At 41.5% G+C, this 24,986-nt stretch overlaps 1 protein-coding gene, 1 long non-coding RNA gene and 1 pseudogene across 12 annotated transcripts in view; 1 reads left to right on the top strand and 2 right to left on the bottom strand.

Annotated features, from left to right (window-relative positions):
* The window catches only part of tpm3 (tropomyosin 3), a 35,895-nt gene extending 24,184 nt beyond the window's left edge, over positions 1-11,711 (bottom strand). For 3 of the 11 annotated variants that reach the window (XM_014177645.2, XM_014177644.2, XM_014177642.2), the window contains exons 1-2: positions 11,434-11,689; positions 9,733-9,858 (exon numbers count right to left, since the gene is read on the bottom strand). In XM_014177645.2, coding sequence (XP_014033120.1) covers positions 9,733-9,858; positions 11,434-11,547 — 240 coding nt within the window. In that variant the 5' untranslated portion in view covers positions 11,548-11,689. 11 annotated transcript variants of the gene reach the window in all.
* LOC106588552 (uncharacterized) lies at positions 1,547-24,986 on the top strand. The gene is made up of 3 exons (XR_001324674.2): positions 1,547-1,680; positions 18,642-18,721; positions 24,477-24,986. It is a non-coding gene; the product is annotated as an uncharacterized lncRNA (long non-coding RNA).
* Positions 17,988-24,986, bottom strand: part of LOC106588550 (rho guanine nucleotide exchange factor 2-like) — a 100,254-nt pseudogene continuing 93,255 nt past the window's right edge.

Below are 24,986 nucleotides of genomic sequence, written 5' to 3'. Positions count from 1 at the left end.
TTTACCTGGGGAGGCAGGTAAAGCGTTCTTATCAAAAGCCATTACTTTTGCATGTGAAAACACAGAATCCAACTCATTACTACAAGTGCTTAATAATTACATCACTTTCGTTTTGAACAGACTTTGCCATCGGCAAAAACGGGGACTTGGCTCACATCCAGAAGGCAAACTGATTCCAAAACTAATGCAATCAACACTACCCGGTTCACCCTGGGCATTAAATCAAATCCCCTCAGTATCTTTCTGTTGAAGTACCTGTCCAGTGAAAATCTCACTTAAATGCTCATATTCCGTTAACTCACAACCAAATAATGTTGTTGACTTGACTATACCTCGTGGCCAAAGCATAAATTGGAGAAAAATGTAAAAAATCTCTACCTCAAACTTGTATCACAGTCACGTTTGTGTAACCGTCACGGAGACCCATTGCAAATTTATTTTAGTTTTTAAAAGGCAAAATACGTGCATTTTATTTAAATAAATGAGGAAATAAAAGCATTTTATTTTTATACATTTTTTTTTTGTTGCATTTAGTCATTCCCCCCCCATCCCTGGCTGGGTAAAGTAACAGAAGAATGTTGGTTACCACAGTCCGTCCTAACCTGCTACGAAAAGTAACTTCCGGTCGTACGTATATCGAATTGGCAAATACCATGTCAATAGGCTCCTTGTAGGGCGGAGGTGTAAATGCATGAATCACGACCCAGTCGTAGGCTACATTGTTTCTTTTTCAAGTGCACCATCAACGCACTTCGTAGATCGAAACAATGTAGACCTATCGACGTGCACATCTTGTCGAAAAGCCTAAACGAATGTTGATTCATGAATATACTTTTTACCTGTTCTCTTGATGTTTTGTCCACCTCGACCTGTCTCTGAAGAATTTCTGCTCTTTCTTCGGCTTCATCTGCCTGTTGCTGTAAAACTTTAATCTTTCGCTTAACCGCGTCGATGCTGTTGTTTCCAGACATTGTCTTGTTTGCGAGCGTAGGCTAAGCCTAGTTAGTTTTTCTTCTCTAAAACGTTTCTTCGAACTTCGACTTCAGCTCGAGTTGTCCTGAAATGAAGAAAAAAAAAGCAGCAACGCCCCACCAAGAAGGGAACACGTTGATTGTAGTAGATTAGTGGCGTGAAAATACGTTCTTTCTCCTAACAGCAGTGACTCAATAACGCACTAAATTTTACACAGGTCTTACCTACTTTCGTAAAATGTTTTCAAATTAGCCTAACCCTGTGTTAGGTGGTTTAGATAGCTCTCCTGCTGCTATAATCAGCTAAGATTTTTTTTCTACAGACGTGGCAAGTAAGCAAACCTAATTCATTGGTTTCCGCTTTCGAAAATGGGAGGGGGATTTCTTTCAATTGTGCGCGGTTCTAACTTAATATCATTCAAACAAACGAATTCAAAATTGCCTTGACAAGCGTTGTGCGGTCCAGTCTCTTCCTCCCTGACTCCAAATCACTATGCCGGCTCGGTTTCCCTTCTCTTTCCTTTTCAACCCACTTCCGGCTTGCGCCACACCCAGTCTAGTGTAGACAATTGACTGGAATGCTGATCCAGAGTCTGCCCCTACAACTAGTTGGTCCCAAGACGAAAAGCAAAAATGATCGCCTGTCAGCGCATTGAGCACGATGTCTCTTCCACAGGAAGGCACTCCCTGTTATACGTGTCCTGATCAGGTAAAGTGACGTACAATTGATAAAATCACTCGCATTCCAAGCCACTCCCGGGGTAGCATATGAGAAAGTCCATATATGGGGGTATATTTGGGAAACTTCAGCTTTTATTAACAGAAACCAACCTAGGCTGTAGGTAGTGTGCGTGTATGATTATTTCCCCAGTATTTTATCTAAATTGATTTCGTTATTTGTTTGTGTCTGTTCGTGTATGGTTTAAACGTTTGACATAGCCATCATTCTGTCTCTGAGCTGCTATGTCACACTGTATCTATACCCTGTCTAGAGTCTAATTTAAGTGGAATGCAATTTTCAACTGCATGAGAATGTAATCTCTACATCACGATGTAGTAAACGTTGTACGTGTGTATGCCTTCTATCTACAGGCTATTTTGTATTGTATGCCTACTTGTTCATCGTGTGTGACTACAGTATGTGCTTGGTACGTGTACATTTTTTTGCTTGTCATCACATCGTACCTGAAGCATGTTTCAAAGCCCTCCAGACACAGAATATGACGGTTTCTTAATTCCTTCATATTTCACAACAACTGGAGGATGCCGAGACATGCACCAGAACACACACACAAATCAAGTCACTACTTGTGAACCATTTATGTGAATTCAGTGTGATATAAAACAATAACATTCGTTTTGTCCTCTAATTATGTTGGTTTAACGATGCGTTAAAATACATATTATTTTTCTATGAAAATATTGGTTACATTTTTTTGCCACGCCAAGCCTGTGCAGCAGGTCTAGATATTTAAATTATGCCCGAAATAATCTTTCCTTGTGAGATGAAATAAGTATTTCGAATGTAATTGAACTCTTTCGTTTCAGTGAATAAACACAGCTGTGAAGGCGACTATGTTTCAAACAGGGAAAAAAAAAAGACTGTTTCAAACAGCCTTGAGATGCAGAGTATTGAGAAATCCTGCTGTAGTCATCATTTCCTGGCCCTCCCTTCTTCTCTCAATCCACCGTCAATACCAGGATTGTGTTTACTAGGGCACACACCTGAAAACATATTGCAACAGAAAAAGAAAATAAGCGTTTCTTATTGGTCAAATCCAGGTAGTCCCCTCCTCGATTTCTTCTGTTTGGCGCCTAACGAACGTGTGTTGTTCCCTCGTGAATGGTTTCAGAAAGTGGCTCGATTGTCCACTTCCAGTTGTTACCGCCAAGTGTCGCTCCAGACAGCTATATACGTTGAGTATCTGGCGCTGCCCATTGATTCTGCTATGCCCAGTTTATCAATTTATAATTGTATAAGTAGGTCGAATTAGACGTTTGTTAACTATAAGTCTATAAAAAAATTATACAAATTTGGCTACATCTTGGCTATTTCAGGATTTTATCTAATGACTGAAATTAAGACATAAAATGTAAATTACGTGAAGAATGATGTGCTTTGGCCGAAAAAGGGCAAAATATGTGTGCCAAAACGCCGTGTGACTGCAATACTGTGGCAAATCGCTGGGCTCTTCCGAAGCCACATTTTTGCTACTTCTATGCTAAAATGGTCAGTTAGCACTTAGCAAAGGATTATTAGTTAGCATGAGTTATGCAAAAATCTGTAAACTGTTAGCAGGAGTTGTAATACTGAAATAGGGTGTAGTGGTAGCCTACATGGTAAAATGTGTTAGCTTTTAGTAGAAGCTGGATGCTAAACAATGGGTGTTTCTCAATATGCATACTAACGTGCTCCACATTGTCATGCTCCAAGTGCATTCTCTTGAGTAGGTTCTCGTGCGGACGAGAGTGTGGAGAATGCATAATTAAGTGATAATGCCAGAGAAGCCAGTGTTTGGAGGATATATTGGTACGGGTGTTGTTTGTCGAGGGCCGGCAAACCGTGCCAATATATCCTCCAAACACCGGCTTCGAGGGCATTATCACTTTTATACAACGGGTTACCAACATATTCAAATAATGATTGACATATTTTAATTGAGAACGTTATTTTGATGAATTTATTCATACTATTTCATCCTTCCACAAGATATAGTCCCGACACAAATCTAGGGTTGCAACCCAAGCCGGCTGGTCATTCGTTCTATCGGTTCGGAAGCCAGAGACCCAGTCGTTCAGTCTTTTGGACGCAACCCAGGTCATTCGTTCTAAATGTTCCATTGCCATATTGCCTGATCACCTGGCATATAAAATGTGCTCTCTCCTCAGGACACTGTTGTTCAGAGGAGCTAGCCAACAACAAAGCTAACACGATCACTTCAAACTGAAGCTGGAAAGACTTCCAACTAGCTGCACGTAGTTTTCTTTGACCTGTTTTCTATTGATAGTTCTTTGTATATATCCATACAAATGATGCTGATTTATGATTTCGACTGGCTGAGAAAAGCTGCCTACCTGTCTGTCTCATCCTGACACATTCATTACAATGGGACAGCTGGAGAATTTGAATTATTGAAACAATGTTGCAAATGTCGGAGAAACAGACAGCAAAGTTTATACAAAACTCGGCTGTTGAAAAATAAGAGTCTAAAAGAAATGTGAGATGAATATGCTTTTTATAGTGGAGATCAAGTTTATAAATTGCCTGGATGTGCTGATGAGACAGTGGATTGCGCATGTCAGATGGAATATAGTAAATATGCATTTTAAACTCATAGATTTAGCCAGTGGTCATTTGTGGAATAGACACGGGCTGGATTGCGGTTTTAACCAATCAGCATTCAGGATTAAACCCAGCCATTGTATAAAACATTACATTTGAGAAGCACTCGCACTCCCCCTACTGTATTACCTCATGCTTCACCTCCCCATTCACTGAGCATTCTTCCAGCCAGGACAATGGCAACAATAGACGAAACAAGATATACACAAAGCAAACGTTTTACTTCATAATTATCAGCTAGCTATATGCGAATCGTAATAATGTAGCTAACCAAATAGTTTAACAGGCAAAATTGACCTAAAACGAATATTATGCCAGTTAATGTCAATTCTTCGTGGGTACCTAGCTAACAATTATTCGTGGCTATCTGGCTAGATAACAGTAGTAGCTAGCCAGTTAGCCCTATTGACTTATTATGGGCTCGCGATCTATGGTCTGTAGGCAGGTAAAAATGTCTAAATTAATTTGAGAAGTGCCCTCTGTGCTCCATTTACCATACTTTGATTTTGACTCATACTCCGACCCTCCCGTGCTCCAATTTGCGTGCTTGGAGCACAGTAGTATGCATTTTGAGAAACACCCTTTGCCTTCAGCAGGAGTTGAATGCACATTTGTTTTAGCCATTAGCCGCTGGTTAAGTAGCGCTGCTGAAGGAGCGGAGCTTTGAGAGCTCCTTAATGTGTGAAGATTGAGTTGCTCTTTACCCTCTTGCTGAAAACTGTGTGCCTGTGATTTAGTGCGTAAGGAGCTAGGCATACTCAGGCAGTCATAAAACTGTCCTTTAGCATGTCTTATTATGACACTAATCACAAGCATGTGGAGAGAGGCAGACGGGCCACGTAGGTCAAGGAAAGGTTTATCCCAACGACTTAGAACTCTGACTCCTCTGAGACTTAATGACACTGGAAAAGACACACACACACCAATAGAGGCTGCTGAGGGGAGGACAGCTCATAATAATGGCTGGAATGGAGTGGTATCAACCTCATGGAAACCATATCTTTGATGTTTGATACCATTCCATTGACTCCATTCCAGTCATTATTATCAGCTGTCCTACCTTCAGCAGCCTCCACTGACACACACACAAATACACACATTGCACACTCAAAAGGACCACACACACACAGAGAAAGAGCGAGCAGAGCAACATTTGGAGAGATCTGGTTACACTTTAGGGACAAATGTCCTTCACTAATCTCTTTGGCACTATCGCCTCACACTAATCTAGTTGTCTCTATGGAAGAATTATTATATTCTGGGGGAGATATTTAGGACATACCAAGGTAGAGGGGAAAGAAAGTGGGGGCCCATATAATATAGAAATACATGTTATTAAGAAAGGTATAAGGTAGACCTTAAAGGTAAATCCATATTAATTAAGAAGAGAAGTAATTGGATGAAAGGGTAATGTACACTTAACCAGACCACTCACACTAAATTCTTCCTCTGCTTTGTTGTTCGCTACATACAGTACTTTAGTCTGAGGATGACATCATTGGAGTAATTTCTGGTGATAGGGCACAAGGAGTATTGTACAAAACAAAGTTTTCAGTGATTGGATCTTCTATAACCAACCAGAGTATCAAAGCCAATGACAAATTTTCAAACCACCACTTTCCAACTGATGTTCTTACTCTGGCCCAAGACATCGATTTCTGGACCAATGAGATGGCCCCAAATGTGTTCGCATTCGGTGTAGGGTTGGGGAGGTACTCAGATCCAAACTCATTACAGAGAAAAAACGAACGTTAGTGGGCGTGGCGTAGCGTTTGGCTGGAACAAGGAGTTTGGATAACCAGGAAAAAGTACACTCCCCTCGGTATGTATTTGGACAGTGAAGCTAAAATGTTGAATTTAACTCTATTCTCCAGAATTTCAGCTTTGAGATCAAATGTTTTATGAAGCAACAGTACAGAATGTTTTATTTGAGAGTATTTTCATACATATCTGTTTTACCGTTTAAAAATGAAGCACTTTATGTATCTGGTCCCACCCTTGTGAAGTCATAGGTATTTGGATAAATTCACTTATGTATCAAAGCGGTCAAAAGTATAGAATTTGGTCCCATGTTTCTTGCACACAATGACTACATCAAGTTTTGTGACTCTACAAACTTGTTGTATGCATTTGCAGTTTGTTTTGGGTTATGTTTTGCCCAATAGTAACTGAATGGTGAATGAAGTCATTTTCTTTCTAATTGAGTAGATAAGATGTTTCTGAACACCTAAATTAATCCTGATAATTCCATGATTAAGAAAAATCATGATTTAATCATGAATAATGATAAGTGAGATGCCGTTCAGACGCTACAACAAAAAATGCTAACCTCTCACCATTACCAAGAAGGGGAGGTTAGCATATTTGGGGAGGTATGATCTTTATTCATGAATTTGGGGGCATGAACATCATTACTCATGATTAACTGTAATCAAGGTAGCATCCACATTAATGTAGAAGTGTTCAGAAACATCTTCAATTCTTGTTTACAATCAAATTTACCATTCAGTTCCTTTTGGGGCAAAACATACTGTAATCCGAAACACAACCAAAACAAACTGAAAATGCATCCAACAAGTTTTTAGAGTCACAAGCTTGATGGAGTCATTGCGTGCTAGGAATATGGGTCCAAATACTACACTTTTGACTACTTTAATACACTATGAGTGAAATTTGTCCAAACACTTATTCAAATGGGGGGACTAGATATATAAAGTGCTTTCATTTCTAAATGGCAAATGTATGAAAATTCTCTAAAATAAAAGGTGACATTCTGTACTGTCACCTCATAGGAAACATTTGAACTCAAATCAAAATGCTGGAGTATAGAGCCAAATAAAAAAATGGAGCTTCATTGTCCAAATACATACGGAGGGGAGTGTATCCAGTATATAAAGTTTAATATTTTTTTGTTTGTTTAGTAAGTCTGTCCCATTGGCTTCTATGAGACAGCTGTACATCCCCCTCCTCTGGTATTTCTGTTATGCCCCATTCTATCCCCCTTTCAGACCACTAAACCCCACCCCACCCCCTCAATGGAAATAACCTTGTGGTCATGGCCTTTGTATCCCCTATACACTCCTCATATAGGATGGCTCATGAGAAGAGATTATTTTACATAGGTCTCTGGTCCCCTTTCATACGAATATACCGTATATTCACACATATGCACAAGGACAAGACAGAGAGGTGTATTCAAAGAAAGGTGTCTTCACAGGTATATGCACAAGAAAATGCATGCATGCGCACGAACACACACACACAATACGGATTTGAAGCTTGCAAAGATGAAAAACACACACATGATTTTACCACATAACTGTACAGACAGTGGAGGGCAGACAGACCACACAAGAGCACATAACACCCGTAATGACCTTGGCTTGTTATAAACCATACAAATCATTGGGTAATCATCACTCCAAGGCACCACACAATACCTATTTACTGTAAAACACACACACGCACACAAACCTAAGCCACTCTGGTATTTCAACATGGTCACTCCATGCATTCTCTCTATTGAGAGAAACGATTGTGATGACAGCTGCTGTTTGTGCTATATCTAAAGTCCGGAGAAAAGTACTTCATTACAGTCAACTAGGGGAAATACAGAGAGAGAGAGAAATAGAGAATTACTGAGACCTAAGTTGTTGGAGAAAAAGATACCTAAACCACAAGAAGAGTAAAGAAATACGAAGGGGGAGGGGACTAGGATGAGATTGCCAACCCAAGAATAGAGAGTGGCAACCCAAGTATAGTCTTGGCCGCGGTAGCCTCAAGGTTAGAGAGGCGGGTCGGTAACGGGAGGTTTGCGGGTTCGAATCCCAGTGCTGACTTGAAAAAGTGAGCTGGCAACTGGAGAATTGCAGGCATCAATAACTCACATGCCATCTACAGTTACTGTGCCCTTGAGCAAAGCCCTTAAACCCCAAACTACTCCTGGGGTTCCGCTCTGTTGCTGACCCTGTGCTGCTCCCAGCCTGCTGTGTAGGTTGGGTACTGTCACAGCAAAAATAACATCTGTGCAAATGGACAATAAGGGTCTATTATATTCTATTCCATTCTTTGGGGAGCGTTCAGATAGTAAAGCCTGTGTGCACAATCCAAAATGCAAATGAAAACCAAACCTTTGAATTTTATCTTAGCTTCCTAGCACTAGAGTTAACCCTTAACTCCAGCGGGTTACTGCTCGAAATAAACTGCCAACAAAGGGGACTAAAAGTGTCAGTCAAACTGTCACTAAATTATCATCCCAGAAACAGGCATGGCCCTGTGGTTTTCACATACTCCTTGGCCAAACTAAAGCAGGCCTTTTTTGGCAATGTATGGGTAAAGGCTCTATGGCTCGCGAATCCAAATGTCATCTGTTGTTCAGAAAGTCTGAATGGTTATATTATCTGTTGCTCAAAAAGTCTTTGGAGTTGGTTAGTGTCTTGTGTTTCTATCGCTTGTACCATAACAGCAACTATTTCCAGTGTACGTCATTCCTGTTCCTTTGGACCCACAGGGTCTGCAAGCTTTTGTTTTAGCTCAGCACCAACACTCCTGATTCAACTCAAGGGCTTATTGATTAGTTAAATCAGGTGTGTTAGTGCTGGGCTGGAACAAAAGCCTGCACACCCTGTGGGTCCCCAAGACCAGACATGACGAATGCTACTCTAGTAAGAATATCTATGTTTATTGTCCCTAAAATGGTAGCATGATTGGTGGGATAGTCATAGCTCGATTGGATGATATCATGGTCAGAATATGGGGATGAAACAGCAGTAGCAGTGGATGGGTGATCAGAGCGAATGAAAGGAATGGGAGCTAGGGGAGACACAAGGCACCAGGTTTAACCTCCTGTGGTCGAAACTTGTCTAACCCTGTAAGAGCAGGTTGTGTTTTCATAGCACAAGTGTGCTCGCTTTGTCATACACTATGTAATATGAGCAGGTATGAGGCTTCTGGTACCTTCAAGCTTGGTAAATCCTTAATGGGTCTCCTGCACAGAACCTGCATCGCTCCGGGTTCAAAGCTCTTATCTCTAACCTATTATAACTTTGGGACTTTCTAAGGCATCTAGCTAGACCTATTCTACACCCTCTGCTGTTGATGATGATCATTGGACCAATTCCACCACCTCTTCAATCTTCACATCGTTTCCAAAGCAACCCCAGCATCCAGGCCATGGCACCAATGTGACCGGCCTGGTGTCACACAAAGATCATCCCTGCTACTCAAGACCATGTAACGTAACAAATAGCCAAGGCATCAGTTCTTGGAGCTAACACAAGTTGGTAGATGTTGCACCTAACCACTGGTCACGGGTCAGCTACTGTATTTTATCGTCCTCCTAATACTTAAGGTTAGGAAATGGGGTTGGGTAATCTGATATTAGACCTGTAAGACCTTGGAAGAACACAACACACTTACATCTGCGGCCTTCTTGTCCGCAACCTCCAACTTCTCCTGGGCATCCTTCAAGGCCTCAGAGTATTTGTCCAGCTCATCCTCAGTCCCCTTCAGCTTCTTCTGCATCTGCAGCAACTCATCCTCATGCTGAGAGAGAGAGAGCAAGAGTGAGAGAAGGAAGTAGAGAGGGAGGGAGGGCAATAAGAGGAAAGAGAGATGGCAAAAGGGTGTGTGAGATTTGTACACTCTTTTCACACTATGGTGTGGACCTGAATCATACTGTGCTGACTCTATTTTCTTTTCACCTTGACCTTTCCAGCACTGTTCCAGCAACTACGGTGGATACATTACCAGGCCAGCACAGTAAAGCTCGGCTTAATAGTGTGAAAATAGTATTCATTAACTGATAGCCTCATAGCCTTGTCCATCTCCATTCATCAAGGCATCTTGACTGTCACCCAGGCCTGGGTTCAAATAGTATTTGTCTTCTTTCAAATAATTTTTGCGCTTGAGCCTTCGTGGCGTGGCAAATGGACCGGTTTGACACTTTTGGGACTATTCCATTGACTCCATTGTGCCAGGCAAGCTAGGAAAGTATTTGAAAGAAAACAAATACTAGTTGAACCCATGTCTCTAGCCACCTCACCTGTCCTCTTGTCACAAGTAACCTAAAGCCTGGTGGACATGCCTGCCATGGTTCCACTTCAATGACATCTAGATATAAATACTTGCTCTGGATGGTAACATCCCCCAACAATCACTCAGTGAAAGGATCCAGCATCGTATTCCATCCTAGTGTCTTGCCCTTCGCAATTTCTCTGTGGAGAGATCACTAGCTAAACCATCCCAGCCTTGACTGACAGCTTGTCTGGCCTCGCTAATGAGAGAAATACGGTCTTACGTTTCTCTCAAGTTGTCTAGGCATGGTTTAGAATTTTCCAGTTGTCATTTTTTGGGGGACAGAGGTCACTTTGGACTCAGTTGTTAAGTCTTGTCAAATCTGTCCTATTCTTAACCGTATTCTAACCTCTAGTATTTATAGTAATGTCATGAACTTGTTACCTTATTTTCAAGAAGAATAAATGAATGTAAAACAAAACCCTTCAAAATAAAATATTGAAAATAATAAAGAAAATATAATTACATCTGTTACAAACACATCTAGAAAAGCAGGTGAGATGATACCTTCACCAACCAGTATATTACAATATCAGTAAAACATGTCACATCTATTTGACCAATTACTTTCTAATTCTATCGTTTAACGATGACCGGCCTAGGAGTTGTAACGGAGTTGTATCTAAGCAGACCATTTCCAATCACACAGCAACATTATGGAAACCAATAAGCCATTTCACCTTTCGAGACTTCCACCCCCCGTCATGACAACATTTTCTGGTGGTTAATTGGATTTCCAGTTGTACAGACAATTCAGTGCTCTGGTCAAAATAAGTTCAATATATAGGGACTGGGATGCCATGTGTGACACACCCATACATCCTTTTCTGGTCACTAAAAAATACATCTGAAAAGTCCTTAAAGTCCGCACAATAGGTATACAACCTGACCATGACGTAGAAAAATGACAGAATGACATCATTGCAACCAGTTTTGCTCCCTGGGGTAGTAGTAACCTATAGTTGCCTATTTGACTGCCCAAGGTGCCCATGTCCCCATCTATGATAGAGGATCCCCCCACTCTCTGTGATGTGGTTGGCCCACCTGCTTGCTTCTCTCCTCGGCTGCCTTCTTGTCGGTATCGGCCTGTTCTGCCGCGTCCAGAGCGTTCTCCTTATCCAGCTTCAACATAAGCATCTTCTTCTTGACTGCCTCCATTTTTATGAAGGTCTTTTGGGCTTTTTGACCGAGAAAAGGAGGGAAAAGAGGGATAAAGGGTGCAGGACAGTCCTGTCAACTCAGTGGAATAGGAGAGACAGAGAGAGAAGGAGGGAGGGAGAAAGAGCAGAAGAGAGACCAAACTCTGGGATAGAAAGAGAACATATATATCCCAGAGTAGATGACCACACCCACAAACATGCCCCTCCCATTCTATCCTTCTGGCTCCACCCAACTCAATCCTTTAAAGGTCAATTCTTTAAATTGATCTACTGAGCCTTCCTCTCTTTAATAAAGCAAAGTAGGATGATCTTACCTTGATGTTGCGTTGTTCTCCCTAATGGTTAAGGTCAGGTTTGGAGAACGCATGCTGATTCTAGATCTGTGCATACGGACAACTTCTACCGGCAGATAGAAAGCCTGTTCTCATCCATTTCCTTCTGTCTTCCTGTGTCAGCTGTCATAAATTTGATTTATTCTTTGACATAATTGACATATATTGTGTGTTTCCTGTTGTGTGGTCTTTTACTAATAAAAACAACGGTGGTGGGGTTTTAGTAATAAAAACAAAGGTGGTGGGAGAGAGAGAGAAGGACAATGAGCGGGGCATAGAGGATTAGGCAGATGCTGTCATAAAACAAAAGAGACGGTTCTATTTCTGTCCTCCACACATGCACACCGCACACACACAGGGTTCAAATTACAAAGGTGTCTAGGAGTGCAGGGTAGTGTGGGGAGTGGGCACTCCCATAATACATCAGGAATCCCCCATACCATAGCTCTGGGCACCATTTAAATATTAGCTTCAGGGTTTGAAATGACAACATTGGCAACAAAACAACAGTAGTAATTTTCCTTATTATTCATCCAAACTACAAAATTACATATTGGGTTCCTTACCCTATAAGGAGTCTATCGACAAGGTAAGGCAGCAATCTATCCTTTAGTTTTTACTAGCCGCTGGCTCCAAACACTAACTTTTGTGCATTTTTGTCCAAAAACCAATACAAGTTAATGTCCCCGATATAAGCATTTTTTGCATTTGATGTCCAAATCATCTTAAAAAGTAACTTTGAGGTAGACAATTAATTTGAGACACTTTGCGATCATTTGGACAGGAAATGCTAAACATGCTAACAAGGAGAAAGCACATCATCTCAACAGCTTACGCCAAAGATTCATGGCATACTAAATATTAAGAGATCATAAACTTATACTACTTCATAACTCTTTTACAACAGCAACACCTGCTCATGTGCCTGACACCACTACTACAAACTCCAATTCTCTTAAACATCAACTTGACAGACAAAGATACAGAGTGACTGAAAGAGAGACGTCTAGCAATTTTACGTTAGGTTAAAGCAAGGTACAAAAGTCAACAACACTTAAGATCCGATTCAATCAGATCCGCTTTAGCCGACATCCGCATAGCTGATGTTTTGATGGTGCCGGAACTGCGAGCTGTCAAATCCACAAGCAGCTCCCAGCATTATACCTAAAGCAGACATTGCCATTGGCTGCACGGACTCGCATTAAAATAAATCCCATGCAGCCTTGTTTACAAGTTCGAACACTGGAATGTGAGATGTAACCTACACCTCGATTAGGCTGATAGAAATCGTCATTATTTTGTTTAATGATTTTCAATATGAACCTTATTATTCCTATATAGCCTACACTTTCTCGTTCTGAACTTCTAACGTGAGTGGGACGGGTGTGGCTTCGTGACAATGATCAAGAGCAGCTGCTCACCGATTTGACAGCTCCAATGAAGTTACACCTCTGACACCCCGCCAAAACATAAGCTATGCGAGTGTCGGCTATCGCCAGTTAGCGCTTGATCTGATTGAATCTAGGCCTTAGTTTTGGAGGTCAGATCCAAGGTTTCATGTACTCTTCTAATAGTTACACAGTTGTTAAATGTAAGAACAATTTAAGACAGTTTGGTTGTACTGTGACCTTCCTAAAACGTTAAGAATACCATAATCAGGCAATTATTTAAGCGCGAGAGAAAAATAAAGAGAGAGACATGTAGAAAGGGAAAGAGAGGGAGATAGCTTGAAGAAGGGGCCACAGTACAGCTTCCCGGTAACCCCACTCCCCCTGCTTCTCTCCCAGACCACCAGAGCTTGTCGGGGCTTACAGTGCCATGGCATCCCCAATGTTGGTAAATTCCAATGATGAATGGGGTGCAGGCGGGCCATAGAGAGGCGCCCACTATGCCAACTATGTCCCCCAATGGGGATATTTATACATGTTACTTGGCTGACATTGTCCCCAGCATTAGGGAGGGAGGGATAGAGAGAAACAAAAAGAGATGGAGAAGGGAGTGAGATATACTGTATATAGCTAGAGAGAAAGAGAGAGGTAGTGGACAAGAGTAAGGGGGTTAGAGAAGGGAGAAAATACAAGTCATGTGGTCGACAGTGTCCAGGTTTAGACTGTGGAAGGAAGGAAGGGAGAAAGAGAAACGAAGAGATGGCTAAGAGAGTGAGATAGAACCTGTCCGTAAACAACTCCTCATGGAGATGAGACAATTGGACAGGTGGGTAGGGACTAAGGGCTGTTTCTGGATGGAGCCATAGAGTGAGAGAGAAAAAGAGAGGTAGTGGAAAAGAGAGTAAGAGAGATGGACAAAGACGGGCGGTGGAATTCATTTAAAAAAATGGCATAGAGAGAGGAAGTTAAAAAGGGTAAAGGGAAAAGAGAGATGGTGAAGAAGGTGAGAGAGTTAAGTGTGTTGGGGTTTGATAGATTTGACCTGTTTCGGTAGAGGCATCAAGTCACCGTGAGGGGTTTAGGGGGAGGTATTTGGGGAAGCGGTGTCAGCCTACATTAGATAGATATAGAGTGTGAGACAGTGGGATACATGAGCTAAGGCCCTCCAAAAGACAGCTGCGTTTTACCACCGAATTGGATTGACGTACTACGGGGATCGTCATAGTCTGATATGAGCTTTGTTAGCCACAGCTAATTGAGTGATTGTCTGTACAATGTGCCAGTTTATAGCAGAGCTAGATTCGATTACCAGAATGCAGTGGTAATGCTTCAGGTAAGAGCAACTGTTGGTAACACTTCCTTTGGACCTTTTTTATCACAAGGTCTACCTAACACTGTCATAATAATGACATACAGATGTCATAAACAGTCATGACCGCTTATGACAACTGTTACAAACCTTTTTTAGGTTTACCTAGGCATTAATTCCAAATAGGATAGGCATATGCCAACAAACTTACCATAATAACGGTTTGTGTCAGGACCATGATAAATTGTGGAAATAAGTCTTCATAACTACACCACCTGTTGTTTTGACAGAGGGCTCAAGTGAGGTGGACCACAACTATCTGTAGTAAGAGCACAAATCAAGAAGACCCTTTTTATACCAGCACAGAACTTGTCAAAACGAGTGGATATATGCCATTGATACGTAAATATGACAATATAATTTTGATAACAACTTGAAAGGCAACATTTGGATTTGACATTCATATCTTTAGTATGGGCTTCTATAAACATAAATTGAATATAGTACAGTCAAATAAAGACAGACACAAAATCATTGCCCATGTCATTTTTAGCCAGATTGATACACACTATGCAAGCCAGCAAAATATGGTACATGAGTCAAATTAAGATGACAAGAAATTACAAGAATAAAGAAAGCCTCATTTAAAGCATTTTAGTTTCAAAAGAATTTAAAGGCAAATATAATGGTTGCTCAGCTGTCCGTTGTTCAAAAACAGTCCCCGATGTCATTGGTTTAGTCCTTAATAGAGAAGACTCCGTTTTATAATTCGATGTTTGCAAAAAGTTGTTGATTTCCCCTATCTCTCAATGCATCTCAAAATGGATTACATGGTGTATTGTCTTAGTTCCACCTTCCAATGTCTGTTTTTTTGACTGCTTCTTTTATATAGTCTACCAAGTCCACTAGAGTTAAACTTGGAAACTACATTGCTTATGCTGTAGTGATCCATACAGGGATTAGGTTTATTTTGTCCATTTAGGTAAAACTTTATTTTATGCTCCCTTATTGCCAAGTATTTACTTTGTAACTACATGGTAATAGCATCATTCTTTCTGGTAATTACTTGAAATTAATTATTAACAATTGTCACTTTCTGGTATTTGTGATGAAGAATCCCCAAGTAATATACACAGAGTGCACAAATCATTAGGAACACCTTCCTAATATTGAGTTGCACCCCATTTGCCCTCAGAACAGCCTCAATGCGTTGGGGGATGAACTCTGCAAGGTGTCGAAAGCATTCCACAGGGATGCTGGCCCATGTTGACTCCACTGCTTCCAATAGTTGTCAAGTTGGCTGGATGTCCTTTGGGTGGTGGAACATTCTTGATACGCTCGGGAAACTGTTGAGTGTGAAAAACCCAGCAGCGTTGCAGTTCTTGACACACTCAAATCAGTGCGCCTGGCAACTCCTACCATACACGTTCAAAGGCACTTAAATATTTTGTCTTGCCCATTCACTCTCTGAATGGCACAGATACACAATCCATTTCTCAAGGCTTAAAAATCCTTCTTTAACCCATCTCCTCCCCTACATCTACACTGATTGAAGTGCATTTAACAGAAGACATCAATAAGGGAGCATAGCTTTCACCTGGATTCACCTGTTCCTAATGTTTTTTACACTCAGTGTATACACTACCGTTCAAAAGTTTGGGGTCACTTAGAAATGTCCTTGTTTTTGAAAGAAAAGCACATGTTTTGTCCATTAAAATAACATCAAATTGTTCAGAAATACAGTGTAGACATTGTTAATGTTGTAAATGACTATTGTAGCTGGAAACGGCTGATTTTTAATGGAATATCTACATAGGCGTACAGAGGCCCATTATCAGCAACCATCACTCCTGTGTTCCAATGGTACGTTGTGTTAACTAATCCAAGTTTATCAGTTTGAGAAACAGATGCCTCACAAGTCCTCAACTGGCAGCTTCATTAAATAGTACACGCAAAACACCAGTCTCAACATCAACAGTGAAGAGGCGACTCCGGGATGCTGGCCTTCTAGGCAGAGTTCCTCTGTCCAATCTCTGTGTTATTTTGCCCATCTTAATATTTTATTTTTATTGGCCAGTCTGAGATATGGCTTTTTCTTTGTAACTCTGCCTAGAAGGCCAGCCTCCCAGAGTCACCTCTTCACTGTTGACGTTGAGACTGGTGTTTTGGGGATACTATTTAATGAAGCTGCCAGTTGAGGACTTGTGAGGCGTCTGTTTCACAAACTAGACACTCTAATGTACTTGTCCTCTTGCTCAGTTGTGCACCGGGGCCTCCCACTCCTCTTTCTATTCTGGTTAGAGCCAGTTTGCACTAGTCTGTGAAGGGAGTAGTACACAGTGTTGTACAAGATCTTCAGTTTCTTAGCAATTTCTCGCATGGAATAGCCTTCACTTCTCAGAACAAGAGTAGACTGACGAGTTTCAGAAGAGAGTTATTTGTTTCTGGCCATTTTGAGCCTGTAATTGAACCCACAAATGCTGATGCTCCAGATACTCAACTAGTCTAAAGTAGGCCAGTTGTATTGCTTCTTTAAGCAGAACAACAGTTTTCAGCTGTGCTAACATAATTGCAAAAGGGTTTTCTAATGATCAATTAGCCTTTAAAAATGATAAACTTGGATTAGCTAACACAACGTGCCATTGGAACACAGGAGTGATGGTTGCTGATAATGGGCCTCTGTACATCTATGTAGATATTCCATTAAAAATCTGCCATTTCCAGCTACAATAGTCATTTACAACATTAACAATGTCTACACAGTATTTCTGATCAATTTGATGTTATTATAAATGGACAAAAAATTTAGCTTTTCTTTCAAAAACAAGGACATTTCTAAGTGACCCCAAACTTTTGTAAGGTAGTGTATGTGCCATGAAGCGAGTTACATTACTTTGAGCATTTAAAGTATATGTATGTGATCCCTGCAGGAAATGAACCACAAACCAGTGGGTAAGTAAGTAAGTAATTTTAGAATAATAATTGTCATTATGCTGTTGCCATGTGGTTTCTAAGTAAAAACATGGTAATTAGGGGAGAGAAATACAGTGCTACCTCATTCTTGTACAGTCACTCTAATGTTTGGCCTGTGTCATGAGAGGTCTTAACTTACCTGCTTAAATAACGAAGGAAGAATAAATAAACAAATCATTAGCATCATAAACAGCGGTGAGAATTAGATAATCCTAATTATGGAAATGTAAAGGACTTAAATATGTGTATGTGAGCATGTATGACTGTGTGTGTCTGTGGTGTGTGTCTGTGGTGTGTCTGTGGTGTGTGTTTGTGCATATCCATGTGTCTCAGCACAAGCTGCTATATATATACACATCCACATCCTAATGCAAAGAAGCAGCTACCCAACCATCATTAATGCAGTGTCCCATTCACTTAGACAAAACCCATCAGGTTTGGTTATCCATTCACTGCTTTTATATTTGCTGTCCATTTCCTGCATATTCTTCTTTGGAAAATCATCATTGCATAACTCCCTTCCTGTTATTCACGCCACTTTAATAGGTCCTCATTAGTCCAGCATCGATTCCAAAAGGGAGCAGTATAAATCCAAATAATCCCAAGCGAGAAACACAAAAGAATAGCGTAGTCACATATTGCCGCTGGTCGTGTACTGTAAAGCAAAAGCCAAGAAACAAATATATATATATATTTGAAAATTAATATGATACTTCCTTTTAAGTGTAAAAAGAGGAAGACTATTTCAAGTTCAGTTCTGATGTTCTCTTCGGCCTATTTTTGAGAGTAGGGGAGCAGTGTGACACGTCAGGCTCTCGTGGTGGTTCTGCTGTGGCTTCGCTCTCCTCTGGAATGTCCTGAAGATCTGAGTAAAGAGACAATTTGCAAATAAACAATTTATATCAAAGCAAACACCATGGCCTTTATTATGATGCCAGAGATGGTGGTTAATGACAGATTCTTTCGAATAGTTGACAAACAGGTTATTTTCATGCAAACTTGGAGGGTACTGTAGTCTTTTGTTTCGTTGGGCTAGAAATCATTGGTGTAGTGCATTCCTTTACTGGGATCTCTCTCTCTCTTTCAACAGGGAGTAGAATGATGGCGCTCAGCACTAGCCCTGGAAAGACATCTCCACCCACACACAAACACTGAGAGAAGCAGAGGGATGTGAGTTGTTCGCATGCACACACAGAGAGAGAACATGAGGTGAGAAGGGCAGCGATGGTGTGTGTGTCCCAGAAAGAGACAATTTGTGCCTCATCACAAAATCGATGTGTTATATAAAACTGTGTGTGGGCTTGCATTAGCATTATGGAGAGGAAAGAAGTAAGCCTATCTCTGCTAAAGTACATTTCAATATAATTATACTACAGGGGGATATCCCCTGTTGGGAATTGTGTATTTCTTTATATTTCGTATTTTGCTGCTTTTTGCTGTTTGAATTAATCACGAAAAAACAGGCCTTATTTTAGGGCATTTTCAACCTGCCAGCTCCTATTAGTTAACACCATGGCACCAACTCGCCTTACGAACGTTCTATTCCCAGTCTATTGTTCTACGTCACAATGCCTGCTTTGCTATTGTTGGCCCACGTTGCTGGTAGTTAAAATGTAAACAACAAAAAGTAACTAATGGAACTCTGAGGTTGTCCCATTGTTTCCTATTGGGAAATATAGGTATGTCTGTCTATTTTGCCAAATATCTCACAATGTGTACATTTAGATTTTTTCAAACTGGACACCATTTTAATCATGAGAATCTCCTCTTTCTAATTATGTAAGGCTGAGCAGCGTACTCTGTTGTCATCAAACGCTACCCCAAAATGCCGTTTGCCCTTGGAACGCTGAGCTCCCCCATTGTTTTCCTATGGAGAGGCATGCTGGTATATTTCGCCAAATATCTCGCAATGTGTATATTTTGATTTTCTCAAGTTGGACACCATTTTAAATCAGGATAATCTCCTCTTTCTAATTACATAAGGTTGGGTAGCGTACTCTGCTGTCATCGATCGCCAGACCAGAAATAGTTAAAAGTTTCAATTTCTTCCCTACTTCCTCATTATGCAGACGTAAGCACACTTGGCACCATCGAGGTGCAAATGTTTACTTTCTACACAAGTTGTTATTTTTCAGTTTCATCAAAAGAACAGATTGTGGTGGTAAAATAAAAGGGGATACATTTTTTGGCGCCAAGCTCTGCGAACGTTCGATTCCATTCATTTGCTATGGGCTCGCGCAAGTGTTCCAGCTTAGCCAATGTTCTTTTGCCATTTTTTTGCCTTGGGTGAATTTTGACTTGTTCTATTGTCCAGCCTACAACAAGTGCAGCTGAAAATTCACTCATCAAAACCACTGCTACAGTTGCTGGCGATCATGGCAATGCAGTGACTAGCCCACAGAGTTTGGCTAGGCTAGTCTCTGTCAACGGTGAAGCTAGCAGAGCCCCCCTCCCAGTACCGCCACCAGCCTCCTTGCCGCCACCCAGCTAAGCAGCAGCTGCTAGCAATGCTAAATCACACGGGCCAGAGCCACTTACATCCAGAGGAGCAACCCCAGATGACCTTGGGGTTGAGAAGCCCAACCAGGTCACATTAGGTAAGTTTCCAGTAAGATTGTATTCAGGGAAGAAGCTGTCTTTTGGTAAGAATTCAGTACAAACTGTTGCAGCCTTTTGTTTCTCCTGATGAAATTTCGGTCCAGCACGTCATCAGATTCAACCTTTACCATTAAAGGGTTCTGTGATTGGAAGCATGCTTTACAGAGAGATAAAGGACTGAACGAACATGCCACCTCGAAATAACACTTAACGTGAGGCTATGGAGAGAGAGAAACGCGTAAAGAGACAGGGCAGGAAATATCAACACTGGTTGACACGGATCAGCTTGCACGTCATCGATATTACCTGGGCTCTATTGTTGACATTATTGCATTTCTAGCAGATAACTTCTCTAGGGTAGGGGGCAGTATTTTGACGTCTGGATGAAAGGCGTGCCCAAATTAAACTGCCTGCTACTCAGACTCAGAAGGAAGGATATGCATATTATTAGTAGATTTGGATAGAAAACACTCAGAAGTTTCTAAAACTGTTTGAATGATGTCTGTGAGCATAACAGAACTCATATGGCAGGCAAAACCCTGAGAAAAATCCAACCAGGAAGTAGGAAATCTGAGGTTGTAGTTTTTTTCAAATGATTGCCTTTACATTATACAGTGACTTAGGGTTCATTTTGCACTTCCTACGGCTTCCACTAGATGTCAACAGTCTTTAGAAAGTTGTTTGAGACTTTTATGGTGAACAGAGAGCGAACAAAGGAAGTTGGAAGTTGTTGACTCAGGTAAGGACATGACTTCATTGGCGCGCATTCACCTGAGAGGGAGCTGTGTTCCATTACATTTTTCAAGACATTGGAATCGTCCGGTTGGAATATTATTTAACTTTTATGTTAAAAAGGCCCTAAAGATTGATGCTATACATTGTTTGACATGTCTCTACGAACGTAAATATAACTTTTTTTGACTTTTCGTCGTGAAATCTTCGGCGCGCTTCCTACATTTGGAGTAGCTTACTGAACGCGCAAACAACAAGGAGGTATTTGGACATAAATTATGGACTTTATCGAACAAAACAACATTTATTGTGGACCTAGGATTCTTGGGAGTGCATTCTGATGATCATCAAAGGTAAGTGAATATTTATAATGCTATTTATGATTTTAGATGACTCCAAAATGGCGGGTATCTGTATTGCCTGCTGTTGTTTTCTGAGCGCTGTACTCAGATTATTGCAAAGTGTGCTTTCCCCGTGAAGCTTTTTTGAAATCTGTCACAGCGGTTGCATTAAGGAGATATGTATCTATAATTCTTTGAATAACAGTTTAATATTTTATCAACGTTTATGATGAGTATTTCTATAAATTGATGTGCTCATTCACCTAAAGTTTTTGAAGGAAAAACATTTCAGAATATTACGGGCCAATGTAAAATGGGGTTTTTGGATATAAATATGAACTTTATCGAGCAAAACATACATGTATTGTGTAACATGAAGTCCTATGAGTGCCATCTGATGAAGATCATCAAAGGTTAGTGCTTAATTTTAGCTGTATTTCTGGTTTTTGTGACGCCTCTTCTTGCTTGGAAAATAGCTGTGTGGCTTTTCTTGTTTAGATGGTGTCCTAACATAATCTAATGTTTTGCTTTCGCCGTAAAGCCTTTTTGAAATCGGACAATGTGGTTGGATTAACGAGAGTCTTATCTATAAAATGGTGTATAACACTTGTATGTGTGAGAAGTTTGAATTGTGAGATTTTGGTGGTTTTGAATTTGCCGCCCTGCTATTTCACTGGCTGTTGAATAGTGTGTCCCGCAGGTGGGACGGCCACGTCCCACATACCCAAGAGAGATGAATCAAATCACTCTGAGAAGAGATCACGATGCATTTAAAAGCATGACAGAGGAAGGCAGTGGGTGGTTCTTGTCATTGTTTGAGTATACCCTCCAAAAAGACCAAGAGTTGGCCAAGATAGCACCAACCCTCCCAAGTGGCGCATTGGTCTAAGGCACTGCATCGCAGTTGCTAGCTGTGCCACTAGAGATCCTGGTTTGAGTCCAGGCTCTGTCGCAGCCGGCCTTGACAGGGAGACCCATGGGGCGGCTCACAATTGGCCCAGCGTCGTCCAGGTTAGGGGAGGGTTTGGCGGCAGGGATGTCCTTGTCCCATCGCACTCTAGGGACTCCTGTGACGGGCCGGGCGCATGCACGCTGACACGGTCGCCAGGTGTACGGTGTTTCCTCCAGGTTAAGCGGGCATTGTGTCAAGAAGCAGTGCGGTTTGGTTGGGTAGTGTTTCGGAGGACTCATGGCTCTCAACCTTCGCCTCTCCCAAGTCCGTATAGGAGTTGCAGTGATGAGACAAGACTGTAACTACCAATTGGAAACCACAAAATTGGGGAGAAGAAGGGGTAAAAGTAAAAAAAAAAAAGTAAGGTAGCACCAACCATTCCCCATAACGCAACCTACACGAGCCACGACGCCCAGAATGACTTAATAAAACAAATGAGAAACTTAGTAACAGAGCATATTGTCGGGGAAGTGGACAGAACGAGGGACCCAACAGACTATGAAAACTTTTCAATCGTACTTCGGTTTGTAGATGGAAACTATGAAATAAAAGAGCCTTCTGACTATAGCCACTGCAGATGCAGGTGATGCCAACACTCTCATAGAAACTGTGGTTGGACTGAGAACTGACAAAATCCTCTGTCAAGTCTACAACAGAGCCTCTGATGTCAGGGAAGCAAGGGGGAGTGCAGAAACGTCTACAGGAGAAATTGGGTTGAGACATACCTTATGTTCATTGCTTTAACCACCATTTTCATCTGGTGGTGGTCCATGCCATGACAGCAGAGATTTTTTAAAACATTTGTAACCTTTAAAAATACTTAAGAAAGCCCACTGTTGGAGTTCATTACAAGGGGGAAACACAAACGCCTGCTGAACCAGCCACTGTACAAGTTATCCTTAAGTCCTCCAAGGATATATCCCAGTAGCTGACGCAGGTTGAAAACTAACAAGCTTTTCCTGCAGATGTGAAAGTCAAGGAAGTGGGGTTGCTGCGCACCATATCGAGCCCAGCTTCAGATTTATCGCTCTCATGGTACCCAAGATTCTGTTACTTTTTGACCCACCAAACAAAATGCTCCAGTCAGAATAGATGGATCTCGTAACAGCTGTCCAACTGGTGAACAATGCATCAGAGTGTGTTGACGGTCGGGATGGAGGCAGGATAACTAAGACCTTTATTAATACACTAATGGTAACGACTTATTCTCTTACCTAATTTAAATAAGTACCGCCTTGTAACCAACATCGCAGAAGGCGTGTTCGGAGAGGGGCGTAGTTTACATAGCTAAGTAGCTAGTCTACTGGGGCCGGTTGCACCAGTTGGTCGTAAGTGGGTCGTAACTACAGCCGACGTAAAATGTGCTCTACGCCGGACCTAAAAATGATACCTGTTGCACCACCTGGGCGTAAGCCCTTTATGAGCTATGCCTTGGCATAGATTCTTCGCCTAGTAGCTAGCAGGCGGAGCGCACCAAAGTGTGTCGACTCGCGAACATTCTCGATGGTAACACTATTCTTCTTAGAAACACTATTCAAAAACTGCAATAACGGAGCATGGGGTGTCTTTGTCTATCGGTTTCACAACCAGTGGGCCTTTAGACGGGAACGAATAATAATATATCGGAGCAACACTCTGGATATGTATACAGACGGGGAGTGTATCGTGAGGTTCCACTATAGCAGTTCTGATCAGTTTGAAATAATCGATGAGCTTTCACCGGCGCTGTCCCCGGCTTTGCAAACTCTGATTGCGCTTCGGTTCTATGCCAAAGGTGCATTTCAAAACAGTGGAGGACAGGATAAATGTCAGCAGATCCACAGTCTACGGGATACCAGGCATCATCGGATGTTATTGACGGGTCTCATGTCAGGATACAGACCCCTTCTGACCATGAATCAGATATGTCAACAGATAAGGATTTCACTCCAACGTACAGCTTGCCTGCAATGAGGGGATGAAGATTACAGACGTGGTGGCCTGGGTCTACCCACGACGCACGGCTCCTACTAGAGAGCGCACTCCAGCGGGAGTTTGTAGAGGTTAGACTTTGTGGCATCCTGCTGGGGGACAGTGGCTACCCACTAAAAAGGTGGCTGATGACACCAATGTTGGCACCCAGGACAGACCAGGAGCAGGAGTACAACAATGCTCATGCTGAGGCGAGGTGCCTTATTGAGTGCTGCATAGGGGTGCTGAAGCACAGGTTTGTAGCCTACTTTTTCATTAGGCTATGAAATGCACCAAATAACATAAGATGACTGCATTACCACACCGTTTTATTGCGTTGTGCTCTCACTAGGTTCCACTGCCTACATGGAGAGATAAGAATGGCACCAGAGAGGACCTGCACCATTGTTGCTGTCACAGTGGTATTGCAGAATAGCTGCGTGAAGAAGAGGCTGCCCCATCCCATGACTGAGCCAGGGCACAGGAAAACCATAGGGAACCTGCTGGTCCAGAAAACATCAAAGGTCGACTGGTCCGGAATCAAATCATCGATCAAATGTAGCCAATAGGTCTAGGTTAAATGAGAGACGTAGAAACTTATATAACCAGCATAACCAATCAATAAATATATACGTTGTAACAATTAAAAAGCATATCTTCCTTTCCTTCCTTCAGTCTTGAAAGTCTTACAGGCAGTATTTACAAATGCAAATACTACACTTAAAATGATTGTAAATCAAATAGGCCTATTCAATGTACAATTTCTTATTATTGCTCGCGCTACAATTAACTGCTGCTGTTGTTGCTCAAGGAACCTAATTTCCAAATGTAATTTATTTTTCTCAAGCTCTAATTTGTATTT

This window comes from Salmo salar, chromosome ssa27 (assembly GCF_905237065.1).
Source record: "Salmo salar chromosome ssa27, Ssal_v3.1, whole genome shotgun sequence".
Classification (NCBI taxonomy): Eukaryota; Metazoa; Chordata; class Actinopteri; order Salmoniformes; family Salmonidae; genus Salmo; species Salmo salar.
This window is presented reverse-complemented; position numbering and strand designations above follow the sequence as displayed.